At 39.1% G+C, this 21,064-nt stretch overlaps 2 protein-coding genes across 5 annotated transcripts in view; both read left to right on the top strand.

Moving 5' to 3' along the window:
• LOC138326080 (5'-AMP-activated protein kinase catalytic subunit alpha-2-like) overlaps nucleotides 1–13,844 on the top strand; it is a 39,228-nt gene extending 25,384 nt beyond the window's left edge. For 2 of the 4 annotated variants that reach the window (XM_069272216.1, XM_069272218.1), the window contains 2 exons: nucleotides 6,883–6,915; nucleotides 12,780–13,844. In XM_069272216.1, the coding sequence (XP_069128317.1) occupies nucleotides 6,883–6,915; nucleotides 12,780–12,877 (131 nt within the window). In that variant the 3' untranslated portion in view covers nucleotides 12,878–13,844. The remainder of the gene's footprint in view (nucleotides 1–6,882; nucleotides 6,916–12,779) is intronic. The other 2 variants (XM_069272217.1, XM_069272219.1) reach the window with 1 other exon arrangement.
• A 6,660-nt stretch (nucleotides 13,845–20,504) lies between these two features.
• Nucleotides 20,505–21,064, top strand: part of LOC138326082 (ATP-binding cassette sub-family D member 3-like) — a 42,473-nt gene continuing 41,913 nt past the window's right edge. Inside the window, exon 1 of the mRNA XM_069272222.1 lies at nucleotides 20,505–20,626. Within this exon, the coding sequence (XP_069128323.1) occupies nucleotides 20,520–20,626 (107 nt within the window). The 5' untranslated portion in view covers nucleotides 20,505–20,519. The remainder of the gene's footprint in view (nucleotides 20,627–21,064) is intronic.

Consider the following 21,064-nt stretch of genomic DNA (forward strand, 5'->3'; position numbering starts at 1 on the left):
CAGAGGGAGGAAGAGTTAGGAGTTTTATAATGAGGTCTGAGACAGAGGGAGGAAGGAGTTAGGAGTTTTATAATGAGGTCTGAGACAGAGGGAGGAAGAGTTAGGAGTTTTATAATGAGGTCTGAGACAGAGGGAGGAAGAGTTAGGAGTTTTATAATGAGGTCTGAGACAGAGGGAGGAAGAGTTAGGAGTTTTATAATGAGGTCTGAGACAGAGGGAGGAAGAGTTAGGAGTTTTATAATGAGGTCTGAGACAGAGGGAGGAAGAGTTAGGAGTTTTATAATGAGATCTGAGACAGAGGGAGGAAGAGTTAGGAGTTTTATAATGAGGACTGAGACAGAGGGAGGAAGAGTTAGGAGTTTTATAATGAGATCTGAGACAGAGGGAGGAAGAGTTAGGAGTTTTATAATGAGGTCTGAGACAGAGGGAGGAAGAGTTAGGAGTTTTATAATGAGATCTGAGACAGAGGGAGGAAGAGTTAGGAGTTTTATAATGAGGTCTGAGACAGAGGGAGGAAGAGTTAGGAGTTTTATAATGAGTCTGAGACAGAGGGAGGAAGAGTTAGGAGTTTTATAATGAGGTCTGAGACAGAGGGAGGAAGAGTTAGGAGTTTTATAATGAGGTCTGAGACAGAGGGAGGAAGAGTTAGGAGTTTTATAATGAGGTCTGAGACAGAGGGAGGAAGAGTTAGGAGTTTTATAATGAGGATCTGAGACAGAGGGAGGAAGAGTTAGGAGTTTTATAATGATCTGAGACAGAGGGAGGAAGAGTTAGGAGTTTTATAATGAGGATCTGAGACAGAGGGAGGAAGAGTTAGGAGTTTTATAATGAGGTCTGAGACAGAGGGAGGAAGAGTTAGGAGTTTTATAATGAGGTCTGAGACAGAGGGAGGAAGAGTTAGGAGTTTTATAATGAGATCTGAGACAGAGGGAGGAAGAGTTAGGAGTTTTATAATGAGGTCTGAGACAGAGGGAGGAAGAGTTAGGAGTTTTATAATGAGGTCTGAGACAGAGGGAGGAAGAGTTAGGAGTTTTATAATGAGGTCTGAGACAGAGGGAGGAAGAGTTAGGAGTTTTATAATGAAATCTGAGACAGAGGGAGGAAGAGTTAGGAGTTTTATAATGAGGTCTGAGACAGAGGGAGGAAGAGTTAGGAGTTTTATAATGAGGTCTGAGACAGAGGGAGGAAGAGTTAGGAGTTTTATAATGAGGACTGAGACAGAGGGAGGAAGAGTTAGGAGTTTTATAATGAGGTCTGAGACAGAGGGAGGAAGAGTTAGGAGTTTTATAATGAGGTCTGAGACAGAGGGAGGAAGAGTTAGGAGTTTTATAATGAGGTCTGAGACAGAGGGATGAAGAGTTAGGAGTTTTATAATGAGGTCTGAGACAGAGGGAGGAAGAGTTAGGAGTTTTATAATGAGGTCTGAGACAGAGGGAGGAAGAGTTAGGAGTTTTATAATGAGGTCTGAGACAGAGGGAGGAAGAGTTAGGAGTTTTATAATGAGGTCTGAGACAGAGGGAGGAAGAGTTAGGAGTTTTCAGTTGACCTTTACACTAATTAACATAATAACTGTATAGAACCATGGTAAGTATCTATAATGACATTGTGTTTTGTGATAAATGTTTTACAGATAGTGAACTCCATGATACCATTGCTGTAATGAACTGTTGTGTACTATAAGCCTGCTATTGTGATATTGTATGTAATGAAATGTTAGGTAGTTAAGTGTGTTGTGTTGATTTTGATGTGTGAAAGCTAGATACACTCATTTGTTGTTTCATTGCGATTTTGTGATACTTAGTTCTATATTTACTTTCATTAATACTCCTGCTATGATATATATTCTATCAAATTTATTGTTTATCTTACCTATAACAGGTGGAAATCAAGTAAAGTTATTAATAGTAAATACGTTTGTTATCAATCTGAATTAAACACCTATACAATGTTGACACAGTTAGTGATAAGCATCATATAGATAAAGTGTTCTGTATTGTAATTCCAATCTTTTATTGGTGTGTTAAGGGATTTTTAGCAGAAATAACCTTAAGATAAGGGCTTCCACGCTGTTCCATCTTGGCTCTCACAAACAGTGCACTATAATTAACCAAGTCTCAAAACTTTAGATAAAATTTGTTGTTAATTAAAAACTCCTAAGTTCATTGTGTTTTGACATCTTGTCATTAAAAATCTGACTCATAAGTTGCTTCTGACATGTTGTATGGAGCATGACTTGTTTCCTCTTAGGACTGAAGTATCTTCTTACACTGATGAACTTATACAAAATGAGCGTCTCCATTGATATCATCTGTCACCATCATAACAAACAAACTCTATTGATCATTATTTTCATGCATCATCAGTTTCAGGAGAATGTTATGCCTGTTAATGCAGATTGGCTTCCCAAGAATAACATCCATTTGACATCAGTCTTAAACAGTCAATGTGTTTTACTTCATTTTGCGTCAGTCCAACTTTTAGGAAATAACCAAACTATATTATATATATTGGTCTCTTTTGAATTTTTGTTTCTAATGAATGACCTTCACGCACCTTCAGTTAATGTCACAGGGATTAATCGAGCAAAAACCTTTAAATGATAATAAGAAAGAAGCCCAGAGACTCCAAAGTCCTCCCGCGAGATATCCTATATATTTCACCTTTTTAATGCGTCAACCTGTCTAACGCGCCTGCGTCACCCATTTTTTGCACATATTTCGTACAAGACCTGTATACTACGTCACTAAATTACGGATCCTAATCTTGCCTACATACCAGGCAGTGGGATACTAGCTTGATTATTAAACAAACAAAAGGGGCGTGAACACTCCTTGATCGGCACCCCACTGATCCTAATTAATTAGCAGCCCGGGGCTGTATTTTCTAATTTGGCTTGGCAGTGTCAATTTCACGTGTGTAGGCCTATGTGTATTAAGGCCTATTAGGAAACAATATTCTGACGTTTCAATAAATTTTGTGATAACAGCTAGTGAGCATAACTGTAAATGATTTACTCACGTTTTTAATGTTTAATAGGCCTAACACTCAGGTGTTAGTCACAAGCTTTGCAATCGAAATGGCCGCCATTTTGGGTACAGTAAACCTCCGGTTAATTTGAACCGCCAGATAGTTCGAACACACATTTTTTTCCAGAAAAACAGTAATTTTTTAGCTAGTGATAGTTCGAACACTGACTTTTTATAATCAATCCTATTTCGGATAGTTCGAACACGTCAAATTATGAACGTAAAAGTAAGATTTTTGTCAGCAAATCGGCGTAATTGGGTCCCTAAAATTGGCGATATATTTTGCATATTGCAACAGTTTTGATGTTTGGAATAAAGATTGTATAAATGATCATTATAATGACCATACGACAGATAAGTAATGAACATTTTAAGCCATAAATAAAAATTATTTATGCCGATATATCGTACACAAAGCAGCAAGGCCAAATGTTTAATCTTAGGCCCCGACAATGTATATTTAAATTCGCTGTACCTGATGGAAACACGTGGAAGAAATCGCCAATGTTCTAGATACGGATATCAGTTTAAGTCGACATTAAAATATGCATTCAATCTATCTTTAATCAGCCAATTAAGGTGTTAAACTACCTGTAAACATGTGCCTCACGCTGGCTTGGACAGGCCAGTTACGAGGTGTCACAGCGAGCATCAAAAGCCAGCCGCTGGGTCACAGCAAGTGAGTGTGTTTACATATTCAGCTCCAGCCAAAACAATCCACGTGTTGGGTAATTGAACAATAGATACGTAGCTTTTCAACAGGTTAAAACTATAGCTAGTTACGTAATTTTAGAAGCAGACAATATGCAATCGGGTTTTGGACAATCTGACAGTCACAGTGCGATTGTGACCTAATTTTATGAAATGAATGTAAACAAATATTTTCAACAGCAGTTTCGTAAATGCAACCAGATTTTCTTTAACTAAAAAAGTAAATAAATGAATTTACGTTTGTTATGAAATTTAACAAAGATCTTACTAGATTTTCTGTGGTTTAAATAAAGTTTCTATCTCAGTTAACGGACGTCGATGTAAATTATAGGCCGCGATCGTGAACGGTGCCATAGGGGCCTTGTCCACGTGCACATATGCATGCGGCTTCTGCTACGCAATATATTAATTATAAAGCCACAAATTAAATGCTCATGTTTACGAGAAAATGATTGAATATATTATCTTTAGGAAACTAAATACTTTCCCTATAGATTTTCTGCCTTACATTGCTTATGCCAGGTACATTGGTACTCAAACCTGGTTTTTACCGATTTCAACTCGGATAGTTCGAACTCACGATTTTTTCCTGAAGCTTAATTTCGGATAATTTGAACTGGTCCATCAATATTTATTTAATTTTGTTCGAACTAACCGAAGGTTTACCGTAATTGTAATACTAGATCCGGAATGGTTTAGAATTTCTGGATCTCTCTCATAATCATGTTAAAAATAATGAAAGGGAACTAGTTATAAATAATGTTGTAAATAATTAAATTTTGATATTTTTAATAGTAATTTATAATTTATTCAAAATTTAAATGAATCAAATTTCAAAGAAATTTACTTTTGTTTTCTCTCTCTCTAAAATACATTTTGACTACTACTGTAACAGATAAGAATATTTTAGTAATTAGTAAGTGCTTCTGTTGTGATGAAAATTAAGTACATTCATAATTGTGAAACATTTAAAACTAATTTAATTAAGCCCTAATTAAAGCAGTATTTTTTCCAATATTTCATAGTATATGTTATACATAATATGGTGTCGCGATCCTTCGGTAACCTGTATATTAAAACACCTGTCTAATAAGACACATTTTTGTCTGTCCCTTGGGGTGTCTCATTACACAGGTTTGACTTTATATATATATTAGGCCTGCAGTGTACATATGAATGACCAAGTAATAGAATAGTCAAAAGTATTTTTGACAATAACTTCTCAATTATGTATTAGAGGTCCAGAAAACTGATATAGGGTCTGCAGTAGGAATGCTGAAGGGCTACTAAGTTTGTTCAAAGGAATATTTTGGTCAAATAATGATTATCTTATATGCAATACTATAAAAAACATTACCATAATTTTACACATAACACAACTATGAATGACTTGTCCTGGCATCTGCCTCAAAATTTTAACATGTTGAATGAAAATCCACTTGAGTATAAGACAAATTTCCTTCACATTTATGTTGTGAATTGAGAAGTCCTGTGCTCTTAGCAGTGTACTGTATTGGTGAAGGCTGTGATATGTTGTCACGGTGTCTTCCCACTCAGCCAACATATCCTATTTTAACATTAGGAGGAGGAACAATAGAGAACAATAGGGGCTAATTACAGGTAAGTTATAGTCTGTTTTAGAAAATGACTTACCTGTATTTACCTGTGCTACACTTGTACCATAAGGACACAGTAGGTACTTTAGTACTCTACTTTTATTCTGATATTATTTTTCTAAAATAAAAATCACATTTTCCATGTAAAGATCTATTATTTTATTCAAAACTTACAGATAGTTAATTTTCCACATCTTGATGACAATCTAACAATCATTTTGTAAATCTATATATATTTGCTTTCTGATCATTTAGATATAAAATTATAGTTGATTTAACAAATGTAACTTTTCTCCCTTTAATTAGATGATAGAAACTGTTTTATAATACTGCTGTAATATAGTTACATTTCATTAGCCTATTCTTATATATAGGTTTTCATATAAATGCAGATGCTGAGAAATTGTATGTAAAATACTAGTAAAACAATGATTATCTTATAGACTTATATATTTAAGCCAATTTCCAAAATATGAAAGAAAATAATGCCAAATGGTTTACAAAACGGTGAATATATATATACCACATTTTACATGTACATGTATATATATATATATAAGTGTCTAGATTACACATGGGAAACAACTAAGTAGTAGTTTGATAACACAACAGTAAAACTATAATTTTCTGAATCGTTTTCGTTTGATCATCTATATCATCATAGATAAACCTCTTAAGACTTACTTAGATGCCATAATACCATTGAAACTATTAACAGGTTTTTTTCCTGAGTTGAATGATATCCCTTTGGTATAGATACTTCTAGTCATGAGATGTTCAACAAATCTCTGTTAAGCCTGTGTTATTTCCATGATTATCTAATTTATCCCTCAGTCGGTGTAGATTCCTTAAATCTACTGTATGTTAAAAGATTGTTACACCATTATTTACTTTAATTAATTCTCAAAATTTGAAACAAATATAAAAAAATTAAGTCAACTTCCTCCAAAATAACTGAAAATTGAGACAAAGCAGCATATATATAGTTGGAGTGACGTTGGGATACACATGTATAGCTATCCGAAAACTGATGAGCTAAAAAGTGTAAATTCGTTTGTAAATATACATTGTAAATGTGATATGCAATGTATCAGAAACTGACAACAGGTTTCATTACTTGAATACATCAAAACCAAAAATCTTTCCTAAATAGGAAAACAAAAGAAAGCATATGTGTTCAAATGTATTTGGGATTAATTAAGATATTAAAATTAATAAAAAAAAAAATGTAAATTACCGATTAATTAAATAAACCAGAAATTTTTTTTTACATTTGGTACACACCATTTTTTAAAATTTATAATTTCATAAGAAATATATTTTCATTGGATACAGCTAAATTCTGCTTCCCTTTTTACCTTTACACCTGGAATTAATCGACATAGTTGATACAGACTATAGCCAACTTTTACACAGGTAAACTCGGGTAAAGTTTATAATATATAGCAAAAATAACATGTTGGCTGAGTGGGAATGAACCGTTGTCACAGTGATATGTTGTCACGGTATTGTGTGTGTGACTCTTTCAGATTACTCATCTGACAATGTCTTGTTCATGCCTGGTAAGTGCTCATCACACTAACACTGTAGAGTCATCACATTTATTGCCTAACAAACAGTCAGTTCATATCACATCTATTATTCAGCACATTGTTTATTATATTTACAACAGACTACGCATTTATTCCAAAGTCATGTATAAATATTCACAATAGAAATATCCACAATAACCATTAATATCAGAATGGATGCCTATTACCCATCCACCATCCATTGTTCCAATCTTCTCCATCCTTTCCTCTCCTGGCCCCCACCCCATGCCTTCCCTATGCCTTCCCTCCCTTCCTTCCCACCCCATGTATTCCATTCTTCCCCCTCCCAGCCCATCCCTTCCATCCTTTCCTCTCTTGGTCCCCACTCAATCCCTTCCCTCCTTTCCCCTCTCAATCCCTTCCCCACTTTCCCCTCCCACCAAATGTATTCCATCCATTTTCCTCCTCTCCAACCCTATGTATTCCATCCTTTTCCCTCCCACTGTTCACCCTTGCCCACTCCACATTCATTCTGTGTCCCATCCCCCTCTCACCCTTTGTCCCCTAACTTTTCACCCTGTGTCCCCTCCTCTTTCACCATGTGTCCCCTCCCCTTTTCACCCTTTGTCCTCCCCCTTCCCCTTTTCACCTTGTGTACCCTCCTCTTTCACCCTAAGTGTCCTCCCCCTTCCCCCCGTGTCCCCTCCTCCTTTCACACTGTCTCCTCCCCCTTCACTCTGTGTTCCCTCCCCCTTCACCTTGGTCCCCTCCCCTTCACCCCGTGTCCCCTACCCTTTTCACCCTGTGTCCCCTCCCCCTTCACCCTATGTCTTCTCCCCTTTCAACCTATGTCCCCTACCCTTTTCACCCTGTGTTCCCTCCCCCTTCACTCTGTGTCCCCTCCCCCCCTTCACCCTTGCCCCCTCCCCCTTCACCCTGTGTCCCCTCCCCCTTCACCCCCCCTTCACCCTGTGTCCTCCCCCTTCGATATGTGTCCCCTCCCCCTTCACCCTGTGTCCCCTCCCCCTTCACCCTGTGTCCTCCTTCTTAACACTGTGTCCTCCCCCTTCACCATGTGTCCCCTCCCCCTTCACCCTGTGTCCTCCCCCCTTCACCATGTGTCCCCTCCACCTTCACCATGTGTCCCCTCCCCCTTCACCATGTGTCCCCTCCCCTTTCACCCTGTGTCCCCTCCCCTTTCACCCTCTGACCCTCCATTTCACCCTCTTCCCCTTTTATCCTCTCTCCTTAGTTATGTGTCTCCTTCCCCTAACAACCCTCCCCCTTCACCATGTGTCCCCTCCCCCTTCACCCTGTGTCCCCTCCCCCCTTCATTCTTGCCCCCTCCCCCTTCACCCTCTGACCCCAATCCCCTTTCACCTTCTGACCCTCCATTGCACCCTCTTCCCTTTTTATCCTCACTCCTTAGTTATGTGTCTCCTTCCCCTAACAACCCTCCCCCTTCACCCTGTGTCCCCTCCCCCCTTCATTCTTGCCCCCTCCCCCTTCACCCTCTGACCCCAATCCCCTTTCACCTTCTGACCCTCCATTGCACCCTCTTCCCTTTTTATCCTCACTCCTTAGTTATGTGTCTCCTTCCCCTAACAACCCTCCCCCTTCACCCTCTGACCCCAATCCCCTTTCACCTTCTGACCCTCCATTGCACCCTCTTCCCTTTTTATCCTCTCTCCTTAGTTATGTGTCTCCTTCCCCTAACAACCCTCCTCCTTCACCCTGTGTCCCCTACCCCTTCACTCTTGCCCCCTCCCCCTTCACCCTCTGTCCCCAATCCCCTTTCACCTTCTGACCTTCCATTGCACCCTCTTCCCTTTTTATCCTCACTCCTTAGTTATGTGTCTCCTTCCCCTAACAACCCTCCTCCTTCACCCTGTGTCCCCTACCCCTTCACTCTTGCCCCCTCCCCCTTCACCCTCTGTCCCCAATCCCCTTTCACCTTCTGACCCTCCATTGCACCCTCTTCCCTTTTTATCCTCCCTCCTTAGTTTATGTGTCTCCTTCCCCTTATAACCCCCCCCCCTTCACCATGTGTCCCCTCCCCCTTCACCCTGTGTCCCCTCCCCCCTTCACTCTTGCCCCCTCCCCCTTCACCCTCTGACCCCAATCCCCTTTCACCTTCTGACCCTCCATTGCACCCTCTTCCCTTTTTTTCCTCTCTCCTTAGTTATGTGTCTCCTTCCCCTAACAACCCTCCCCCTTCACCCTGTGTCCCCTCCCCCCTTCATTCTTGCCCCCTCCCCCTTCACCCTCTGACCCCAATCCCCTTTCACCTTCTGACCCTCCATTGCACCCTCTTCCCTTTTTATCCTCTCTCCTTAGTTATGTGTCTCCTTCCCCTAACAACCCTCCCCCTTCACCCTGTGTCCCCTCCCCCCTTCATTCTTGCCCCCTCCCCCTTCACCCTCTGACCCCAATCCCCTTTCACCTTCTGACCCTCCATTGCACCCTCTTCCCTTTTTATCCTCTCTCCTTAGTTATGTGTCTCCTTCCCCTAACAACCCTCCCCCTTCACCCTGTGTCCCCTCCCCCCTTCATTCTTGCCCCCTCCCCCTTCACCCTCTGACCCCAATCCCCTTTCACCTTCTGACCCTCCATTGCACCCTCTTCCCTTTTTATCCTCTCTCCTTAGTTATGTGTCTCCTTCCCCTAACAACCCTCCCCCTTCACCATGTGTCCCCTCCCCCTTCACCCTGTGTCCCCTCCCCCCTTCACTCTTGCCCCCTCCCCCTTCACCCTCTGACCCCAATCCCCTTTCACCTTCTGACCCTCCATTGCACCCTCTTCCCTTTTTATCCTCTCTCCTTAGTTATGTGTCTCCTTCCCCTAACAACCCTCCCCCTTCACCCTGTGTCCCCTCCCCCCTTCATTCTTGCCCCCTCCCCCTTCACCCTCTGACCCCAATCCCCTTTCACCTTCTGACCCTCCATTGCACCCTCTTCCCTTTTTATCCTCTCTCCTTAGTTATGTGTCTCCTTCCCCTAACAACCCTCCCCCTTCACCCTGTGTCCCCTCCCCCCTTCATTCTTGCCCCCTCCCCCTTCACCCTCTGACCCCAATCCCCTTTCACCTTCTGACCCTCCATTGCACCCTCTTCCCTTTTTATCCTCTCTCCTTAGTTATGTGTCTCCTTCCCCTAACAACCCTCCCCCTTGACCATGTGTCCCCTCCCCCTTGACCATGTGTCCCCTCCCCCTTCACCCTGTGTCCCCTCCCCCCTTTACTCTTGCCCCCTCCCCCTTCACCCTCTGTCCCCAATCCCCTTTCACCTTCTGACCCTCCATTGCACCCTCTTCCCTTTTTATCCTCTCTCCTTAGTTATGTGTCTCCTTCCCCCTAACAACCCTCCCCCTTCACCATGTGTCCCCTCCCCCTTCACCCTGTGTCCCCTCCCCCCTTCATTCTTGCCCCCTCCCCCTTCACCCTCTGACCCCAATCCCCTTTCACCTTCTGACCCTCCATTGCACCCTCTTCCCTTTTTATCCTCTCTCCTTAGTTATGTGTCTCCTTCCCCTAACAACCCTCCCCCTTGACCATGTGTCCCCTCCCCCTTGACCATGTGTCCCCCTCCCCCTTCACCCTGTGTCCCCTCCCCCCTTTACTCTTGCCCCCTCCCCCTTCACCCCTCTTCCCCAATCCCCTTTCACCTTCTGACCCTCCATTGCACCCTCTTCCCTTTTTATCCTCTCTCCTTAGTTATGTGTCTCCTTCCCCCTAACAACCCTCCCCCTTTCACCATGTGTCCCCTCCCCCTTCACCCTGTGTCCCCTCCCCCCTTCATTCTTGCCCCCTCCCCCTTCACCCTCTGACCCCAATCCCCTTTCACCTTCTGACCCTCCATTGCACCCTCTTCCCTTTTTTATCCTCTCTCCTTAGTTATGTGTCTCCTTCCCCTAACAACCCTCCCCCTTGACCATGTGTCCCCTCCCCCTTGACCATGTGTCCCCTCCCCCTTCACCCTGTGTCCCCTCCCCCCTTTACTCTTGCCCCCTCCCCCTTCACCCTCTGTCCCCAATCCCCTTTCACCTTCTGACCCTCCATTGCACCCTCTTCCCTTTTTATCCTCTCTCCTTAGTTATGTGTCTCCTTCCCCCTAACAACCCTCCCCCTTCACCATGTGTCCCCTCCCCCTTCACCCTGTGTCCCCTCCCCCCTTCATTCTTGCCCCCTCCCCCTTCACCCTCTGACCCCAATCCCCTTTCACCTTCTGACCCTCCATTGCACCCTCTTCCCTTTTTATCCTCTCTCCTTAGTTATGTGTCTCCTTCCCCTAACAACCCTCCCCCTTGACCATGTGTCCCCTCCCCCTTGACCATGTGTCCCCTCCCCCTTCACCCTGTGTCCCCTCCCCCCTTTACTCTTGCCCCCTCCCCCTTCACCCTCTGTCCCCAATCCCCTTTCACCTTCTGACCCTCCATTGCACCCTCTTCCCTTTTTATCCTCTCTCCTTAGTTATGTGTCTCCTTCCCCCTAACAACCCTCCCCCTTCACCATGTGTCCCCTCCCCCTTCACCCTGTGTCCCCTCCCCCCTTCATTCTTGCCCCCTCCCCCTTCACCCTCTGACCCCAATCCCCTTTCACCTTCTGACCCTCCATTGCACCCTCTTCCCTTTTTATCCTCTTTCCTTAGTTATGTGTCTCCTTCCCCTAACAACCCTCCCCCTTCACCCTGTGTCCCCCCCCCCTTCACTCTTGCCCCCTCCCCCTTCACCCTCTGTCCCCATCCCCTTTCACCTTCTGACCCTCCATTGCACCCTCTTCCCTTTTTATCCTCTTTCCTTAGTTATGTGTCTCCTTCCCCCTAACAACCCTCCCTCCTATACAGAAGTAGCATATCTAACCCCACAGCTTATATTATTTCCCCACATCTTATCAGTTTATTAAGCAGCTTTGATTTAAGTTTAAATGTCACTATTTCACACTTACCAAACACAACTGGGTTATATAGACAGGTTTACGTGGTGGTGAGAGATATGACATGATCCTATCTAATGTATTGCTCATTTGGTCAACATTTTCATACTTTGTTTCTGTGCTGGCCCAGCATACCGGTATATTACTTTTCTTTTACAAAAGTCACACTTGAACACTTACATTTTTACACACACATTACAAAAAACACAATTGGGTTATACCGACAAGTTTGGTGGTGAGAGATATTGCATGATCATAATCGTACATTGTTCACTTGGTCAGGATTTTGTATGTTGTTAACTTCCTTTCTGTGCTGGCTTTTTTCATCCCTTGCCAATGGTATACCACGGATCCTTTGACTTCTATCATTCTGTGGGCTTATTCACCATAAGAGTCCTAATTCTACCTGCTGACTTATTCACCTTGCCTTTACAGCTTATTGCTTCATCCTTTGCATGCCAATACTTAATGTTTATCCTGCTAGTATTCAACAATATATTATTTGTATTGATAATAGGAATTGGTTGCATGTTATATCTTTAAATATTTGCTTTTCTGTATTTTACACAAAAACCTCAACATATCTGAATAAATGAGGTGGATATGGAAAGGAATAGGAGGTTTCTAGTCTAGAGTAGTAATATACAATAAACCAGATTACTCTTTTATTGTTTTATTGTTTTAATTTCTATTGTTGTTGTTATGTAGCTCTCTTACAACATAGTGTCATCTACAGACTTGTATTTACACATTGTTTTTGTGTTTACAGTTATTATTATATACCGTGTGACTTCAACAGATATTTGTAAAATTCATGTGAATTACTATTTATGTCTACAGAAGATGAAGAATGAATGTTTAGTATTATTTGTGTCTACAGAAGTTGGAGAATTAAATTTATGTAAATTGCTATTTTTGTCTATAGACGTCGAAGAATTACTGTGACTTATTATTTATGTCTACAGATGAAAAGATGGAGACAGATGATGAAACACCAAAATGCCATGTCACTCTGGAGTTCTTTGAGATGTGTGCAAATCTGATCACAACATTGGCACGATAAGCATGAGTCGGACATAGATAGAAAAAGGCACAGTACCCATCAGTCGGACGTTGATAGAAAAAGGCGTGGTAACCAAGGTAACCATGAGTCGGACATAGATAGAATAAGTCATTGTAACCATCAAGATAGCAAAAGGTGTGGTAACCCTTGATCGTACATTGATAGAAAAAAGCCCAGTGACCATCAGATGGAAGGTGACAGTTACCATCATTTGGACCAGACATGTACAGATGTTGGCATGGTAAAAATCAGATGGATGTTACGTTGTCACGGTTACCATCAGATGGATGTTACACAGAAAAGGCACAGTAATCATGAGATGGATGTTGGTACGATTACCATCAAACGAGCTTAGTTTCCAGTCAGTCACACTGTACCCTTATTTGGAGTGAGATTTCAGGTCACGATTAGAACCATGACCTTGTGACCTTGATTATAGTCTGGGCTACTGGGAAATGTTTATTTTATTTATGTTTTTATTTGTTTCTAGGATAGCAAAGATTTGAAATTAGCATGAAAAAGGTATAAACCAAGTAGACCTTAGGATTACAATTGAATACATTTAATAGTGCATAAATTAAAGTAAATGAAGTTTTAAATATTTATTGTCATCATGAATTTTTATCGTAGTAGAAGATGTTGGAGATGGTCAGTGATAAGGTGTTAGGTGTCCTGTAAACATGTTATCAATTTATATCCTAGTACCTTTTAATGTAAATTACAAACTTGTTTTAATAACATATCTCAGATAGATTGTATACTTATATATCTACATAACTATTGCCAATTCTAATTTCACTTTAAAGTTATTGATAAAAGGAGTTTTGTACTGAAAAAGTTGTAGCCACTGACAAAAATATGCTGGTAACTTCTGTAGTTCTGAGATGCATAGCTCAATGGTTAAAACAAAAATGATGTTATACAGCTAAAGTAGAACTTCAAATAAATTTTGTACATCAAAAATATAGATATGTGCTGCTATTATCTATACTAACGAGCATTTAACTACATTATGTATTGGTAAGTCTGTGAGCTGAAGTGCTGTTTTATATGTAACCTAGTCATTTACATATGTGTTTAATGGGGTGATCAAAAACAATTGGGATATGGGGCCGCCGAAGAAAAACAATTGGGATATGGGGCTGAAGAAAAACAATTGGGATATGGGGCCGAAGAAAAACAATTGGGATATGGGGCTGAAGAAAAACAATTGGGATATGGGGCCGAAGAAAAACAATTGGGATATGGGGCTGAAGAAAAACAATTGGGATATGGGGCTGAAGAAAAACAATTGGGATATGGGGCTGAAGAAAAACAATTGGGATATGGGGCTGAAGAAAAACAATTGGGATATGGGGCTGAAGAAAAACAATTGGGATATGGGGCTGAAGAAAAACAATTGGGATATGGGGCTGAAGAAAAACAATTGGGATATGGGGCTGAAGAAAAACAATTGGGATATGGGGCTGAAGAAAAACAATTGGGATATGGGGCTGAAGAAAAACAATTGGGATATGGGGCTGAAGAAAAACAGTTGGGATATGGGGCTGAAGAAGAAAAGTTGGTGTGAGGGGGTGATGGTCAGCTGTAAGAAGTATGTGGGGTGGGGTGTAGGGAGTTCAGAGTTATTGAATTACATGCATCGGGATATCAGTAAGAATGGTATACAAGTAAATGTACATTGTATGTTATTTTTTTTAGACTATGTAGGGCAAGCAATATTTATTGTTTTCAGCTGTTGTTACTGTTAAATTTAGAATAACATCATGGAGTGTTTTCATATTTGTTTCTATTTTGTTAGGTAAAAATGATTGTGTCTGTGATAAAATTATTATGATGTTATTGACAGTAGGATGAAATAACTGAAAGTCTGTTGACAGTAGGATGAAATAACTGAAAGTCTGTTGACAGTAGGATGAAATCACTGAAAGTCTGTTGACAGTAGGATGAAATCACTGAAAGTCTGTTGACAGTAGGATGAAATCACTGAAAGTCTGTTGACAGCAGAATGAAATCACTGAAAGTTTGTTGACAATAGGATGAAATCACTGAAAATCTGTTGACAGTAGCTAGGATGAAATCACTGAAAATCTATTGACAGTAGGATGAAATCACTGAAAGTCTATTGACAGTAGGATGAAATCACTGAAAATCAGTTGACATCAGCTAGGATGAAATCATTGAAAGTCTGTTGACAGTAGGATGAAATCACTGAAAGTCTGTTGACAGTAGGATGAAATCATTGAAAGTCTGTTGACAGTAGGATGAAATCATTGAAAGTCTGTTGAAATATCGGTACATAAGGATGTACATATGTATATGGTGGCTGGTAAATGTTGAGGATTCCAAACGGTCATTGAACAATGGGATGGTATTTTAATTAATTGTTCATCTAGATAATTTAAGTGTTCACAACTACCCCAAGTAATTGTGATAACTTGGTAAAAGTTGTGGTCGGGGTAGTGGGGTCGGAGAATGTGTTTTATTAATTCATCGTCCAATTTTATTCAGAGAGAGAGACACTATCTGTGAGAGAGAGAGTATGTTTTGGAAAGAGTGTAGGATGCACTAAAGAGAAATACTAGTACATCGTATATATATTCTGAGTGATGTGATTTGATGGCTTTTGACATCTGGATATTTTTGGCAGTCCTTGTGGTTGTTAAAGTTGTGTATAAATGTTAATTAAAAACATACAGTATCTATGTATATATCTACATGTAGTAGCTGATCATTCAGATGACCCACTGTAAATAATCCACACATGTTGGTCTGAAGTTATAAGCTATGTATATCATACTCTAGTGCTTTATTCTGTTATCAACCTTGATACTGTCTTCACATCAGGCTAGATCTCTAAAATGTACCTGATCATCTCTCAGGTAAATATGTACCTGATTGTGTCCCAGGTAAATATGTACCTGATCATCTCTCAGGTAAATATGTACCTGATCATCTCTCAGGTAAATATGTACCTGATCATCTCTCAGGTAAATATGTACCTGATCATCTCTCAGGTAAATATGTACCTGATCATCTCTCAGGTAAATATGTACCTGATCATCTCTCAGGTAAATATGTACCTGATCATCTCTCAGGTAGATATGTACCTGATCATCTCTCAGGTAAATATGTACCTGATCATCTCTCAGGTAGATATGTACCTGATCATCTCTCAGGTAGATATGTACCTGATCATCTCTCAGGTAGATATGTACCTGATCATCTCTCAGGTAGATATGTACCTGATCATCTCTCAGGTAGATATGTACCTGATCATCTCTCAGGTAGATATGTACCTGATCATCTCTCAGGTAGATATGTACCTGATCATCTCTCAGGTAGATATGTACCTGATCATCTCTCAGGTAGATATGTACCTGATCATCTCTCAGGTAAATATGTACATAATCATCACTTAGGTGAATATTACCTGGTTATATATTAGGTAAATATGTACCTGATCATTTCTTAGGTAGATATGTACCTGACCATCTCTCAGGTAAATATGTACTTAATCATCACTTAGGTAAATATGTACCTGACCATCTCTCAGGTAAATATGTACATAATCATCATTTAGGTAAATATGTACCTGACCATCTCTCAGGTAAATATGTACCTGGTCATCTCTTAGGTAAATATGTAGGTAAATATGTACCTGGTCATCTTTCAGGTAAATATGTACCTGGTCAGGTGTGATGAATGCTGACTATAATTGAAGTGTTATACATGTATATGTTCACCTGGTCATGTATTTTATTTCGCTGTTGAACTTAGTTCAATTATTTTAGATAGAAACGACTACTTTCGTTTGTGTGAATTTTACTTTTTTGTGTATATTTGATTGCAGAAGTATAATATATAAGAATAATATACATGTAAATATAATTGATTCAGTTATAAGTTAAATGGAAGCACTTGGAATTCACCTTATATAATCAAGAAAGAATTCAGATGTGTTATTTTTGAAGAAATTGAAGAAATTTTGAGATGTGGAAAGTGAGGAAATTAAGTGATGTATAATATGGTTTAAGTGTTAATCATAACATGAAGACTGAACATTGTTTTAAGATTTGTATGTTGGCAGCTTGTGTCTGCATTTCAATCTAGATCTTTTCTCAACATTTACTCAATAAAAGACAATTTAGCTTCAATTAAATAATAGAAAGCTTGTATATTTGTTCTTTATATTTCTTTCACCAGGTATTTCATTGGTGAAAAAAATTTAAGTTAGAAAAATATTCCTGCTAAATTGAAATAAAAAGCTATTCCTGCTAAATTATTGCATTATCTGTAACAGGTTCAATCAGAAGGTAATAAATGCCTTTGTCAATCTGAGTTAACTCCCCTTAGTAATGAACATCTATTGGGGTGAACCTGTCGTGTATTGAAATAACAGGTTTTTGTATTTGGTATTTATGATGTACATGTAATGAAAAACAAATTTTGATACATTAATACCTGGCTACAAGATCAAAGTTATTTTTCTTGAAATGGTGAGTGTCTTTAAATATCTAGGTTGGAAATTGCAGACACTACTGAATTTACAAATTCATAAAGAGTTGAATGCTCTCGTGGATGATCTGCCCTCAGGCAGCTAGACTGTATATACTGAGTGTTAAAGACTGTGGTTTATCCGGCGCTGATGTTCACATATGTACTCACCGTTGCTGTAATCTGTTGAAAACTTCACCAAGTTTGTACCTTCTGGTCTCTGCTGATCACGTTGAATGTCTCGGACAGACCTGTATGTTGGAAATTTAGCAATAGGTAGGAATCTAAGCTTGAAACCAACATATTTTTGTATGCAGTGAGATTTTGTATACATTTGTTTTTCACAAAAATAAGATTTTGCTAAAAAAAACCTGCAATAGTTTCAATCACAGGTAGAGTACTATTCATTTGTTTGGGATATCTACTTAAATTTAGGTTTATGATCGATATATTACACACTTGTTAATGTCTTAGAAAGCTGTTAAGAATCAAAATACAAAATTAAGTAATTTGGAAAATAACTTGTTTTTTATTTGTATCTTGAGTACTATGAGATGAATGCTGTAGTCAGTAGAACAGAGACATATTTCTGTCTGTTTTGGTGCTGTGTAACTTTCTTTTGGTTTAGTTTATGCCAGGTCTGTTTTGTACAGCTACTATATAAATCTTAATGACAAATTTATGTAAATTTAATTGCAAATGTGTACAGAGATAATAAAACAATTAAGATACAACATTCCTTGTGTTTGTCAATTTTCTATTAGAAAAGCTGTATAAATGAAATTGATTTCAGGTTGGATCTATCTTAAGTCTTCTATTGTTTTTAACTCCTTTACAAAAAGATTGATTATAATCTGACATTGTCTACAAGAAAGATTGATTATAATCTGACATTGTCTACAAGAAAGATTGATTATAATCTGACATTGTCTACAAGAAAGATTGATTATAATCTGACATTGTCTACAAGAAAGATTGATTATAATCTGACATTGTCTACAAGAATGATTGATTATAACCTGACATTGTCTACAAGAAAGATTGATTATAACCTGACATTGTCTACAAGAAAGATTGATTATAACCTGACATTGTCTACAAGAAAGATTGATTATAACCTGATATTGTCTACAAGAAAGATTGATTATAACCTGACATTGTCTACAAGAAAGATTGATTATAACCTGACATTGTCTACAAGAAAGATTGATTATAACCTGATATTGTCTACAAGAAAGATTGATTATAATCTGACATTGTCTACAAGAAAGATTGATTATACCCTGACATTGTCTACAAGAAAGATTGATTATAATCTGACATTGTCTACAAGAAAGATTGATTATAACCTGACATTGTCCAGTGATCTCTTCAAAATAACTATGTTTAAAGTGAATAGTCGGGCAAAGAAAACCAGTCTAAATGCGTTCATTGGCCTTCCAAAAGCTCTCACATATTAATACGACTGTCAAGTTCTGCTTAGTTTCCCAGTTCTGACCAATAAAGTAAAGAAAAGATGAAAGCATTGAAAGCGAGGCTGCGTGGAAATGTAACCACGGACATAGTGAGCCGGGAGGACGTTTTAGAATTTCCATACTTTAAATTAATTTCTTCGTACGCAGACAGATTTTGACGAGAGATTTTATTTTTCCATTTCATAAGAAATTATACTGGATACATTCACATCATTTTTACCGACTTTAGCCATCCTCGCCCGACTGTTCACTTTAATAAGAGATCCAGTTCATTCTGTAATAAATGGCTCAAGAGGTTAAACAATTGAATGACCTTGACCTTTCAGAGTTGAAGAGGTCAGATGTATTAGTTTGATATTATCCTATTTTAACCTCCGAGTCATTCTTTTGAGTTTATAGCATGCCAAGTTCAAGGACAATCAGGATTGTGAGTTAAAATAGATAACCTTTATCTGGTATGTACCAAGGTCATGGTTTGGTTAAAAGTAAATACAAATGAATGTACATATACCTTGCATGGTATATCGAGAAGTCCAATTATAATGAACCAGAAGTGTTATTCCCAGTATCTCTCAATATATTCAAAGTGAAATGTTGCTCTTTCTATGGAACTGGCATCCTCAATACTCCATTCATATATCGTAGTAAAGTTGAAGGCTATGTCTGCGTGTATGTGGATACGATGAGACGGGTAGTTTGGTCTTTTCAGAAATCTGTAGATTGAATAACAGCTATTTGCTTAGGCCGGTGATTTGGTTTTCTCCTGAACTTCCTTCAGTTTTGCTCTGACATATAGTTCAGGTTTAAACAATGTAAAGATAATATTTCCCCTGGTCAAGTATTGATGATGTGGGGGTAAAACATGATGAATCAACAGCAGAATCCACTCTCTGGTTAAATCTTTATTTGAAAAATCTGAAACTTTAAAGTCATTTAAGGATATGCCATGTAAAGGAGGTGGATGAAGGCCAAAGTACTCTGAGAAAAACCACCAGTCCATGGTCAATACATGGCAACTGCCCTACATGACTTAACTTCAAACTCATGACCCAGATGTCACCTTAGCCACTCGGCTACTGCAGGCCCTATACGTAATGATAGAATGAAAATATCTACATTCTGTATAATACAGATTGATAATCTGTAACATATGAGTATGCACTAATTTCCAAATATCCCAATTTACAGACTACAGTATCTTTATGTAACAAGGGAGGAAAAAAATATAGCAGTCAGAATGGGATTCAAACCCAGGATCTATGAACACCACTGTAGCTGGATCGACCCAGTTCTGAATGTAATGTAAACGTTGTATACTGAATATAAATGCTGTATTCAACCTAGCCTGATAAGGTAGACTAGCTCATGGTAATTAAAAAATTAAAAAGAAATGAAGGTGTGATTCTAAAAGGAACGATTTTGGGCTAAAATGTGACAAAAATATTTAGGGGTACAAGGGTCTTTATTGGTTCAAATATGGTAACATAAACAGGGACTGTAGAAATAAAACCATTTTTATTTTTCCATAATTTTATAACATTACAAAAAAAATACCGATTCTCATAATTGATTTCTTGTATTTTAACAAAATTCCGGATAACTGCATTCTGGAACAAATGATCCGGTTTCAGTATTAGAGTGTACTGTCTAGCGGAAGTGCTTGTTCGAACATGGCTGCCTTCAGCAAGCTGACGCCTCGGAATTCGGCGATATTGACAGCCGTAGCTGCAGCATCGTTTCTTGTCTACAAAAACAGAGCTGACAAGATAGCCAGGGGGTATGTTTATATTGTTGATGACATTAGTTTTACAGTAAAACTTTAGAAATTCGCGAATTTCTTAAGCCACATTTACAGGACATCAGCAAACTTGATAACCAAAGTCCAATATGACAGGTCAGAAAATAGGACACTTTTCGAAAACATATCCTAGTTCTCTCCGAACTATTGCATTGAAAATGTGCGTAGTTTACTAATATAGGCCTAAGGTCATGTATATAGGCCTTGTGTAAATATGGGAATGTTTTGCATGCCAAATGCAAATTCCTTATATATAACTTATATGGTGTAAGGTAGCCTACTCAGTTACACTTAGTTATGATGTATACTAACAATTCAATAAGTTTCTTTTCTTCAGCTGCACTTGATGTTTTCACATGTACAGAAAACCTCCTAATTAAGATACAAGAGTTATTTTTTTTTAATTTATTACATTGA

Source organism: Argopecten irradians, chromosome 6 (assembly GCF_041381155.1).
Source record: "Argopecten irradians isolate NY chromosome 6, Ai_NY, whole genome shotgun sequence".
In the NCBI taxonomy this organism is placed as follows: Eukaryota; Metazoa; Mollusca; class Bivalvia; order Pectinida; family Pectinidae; genus Argopecten; species Argopecten irradians.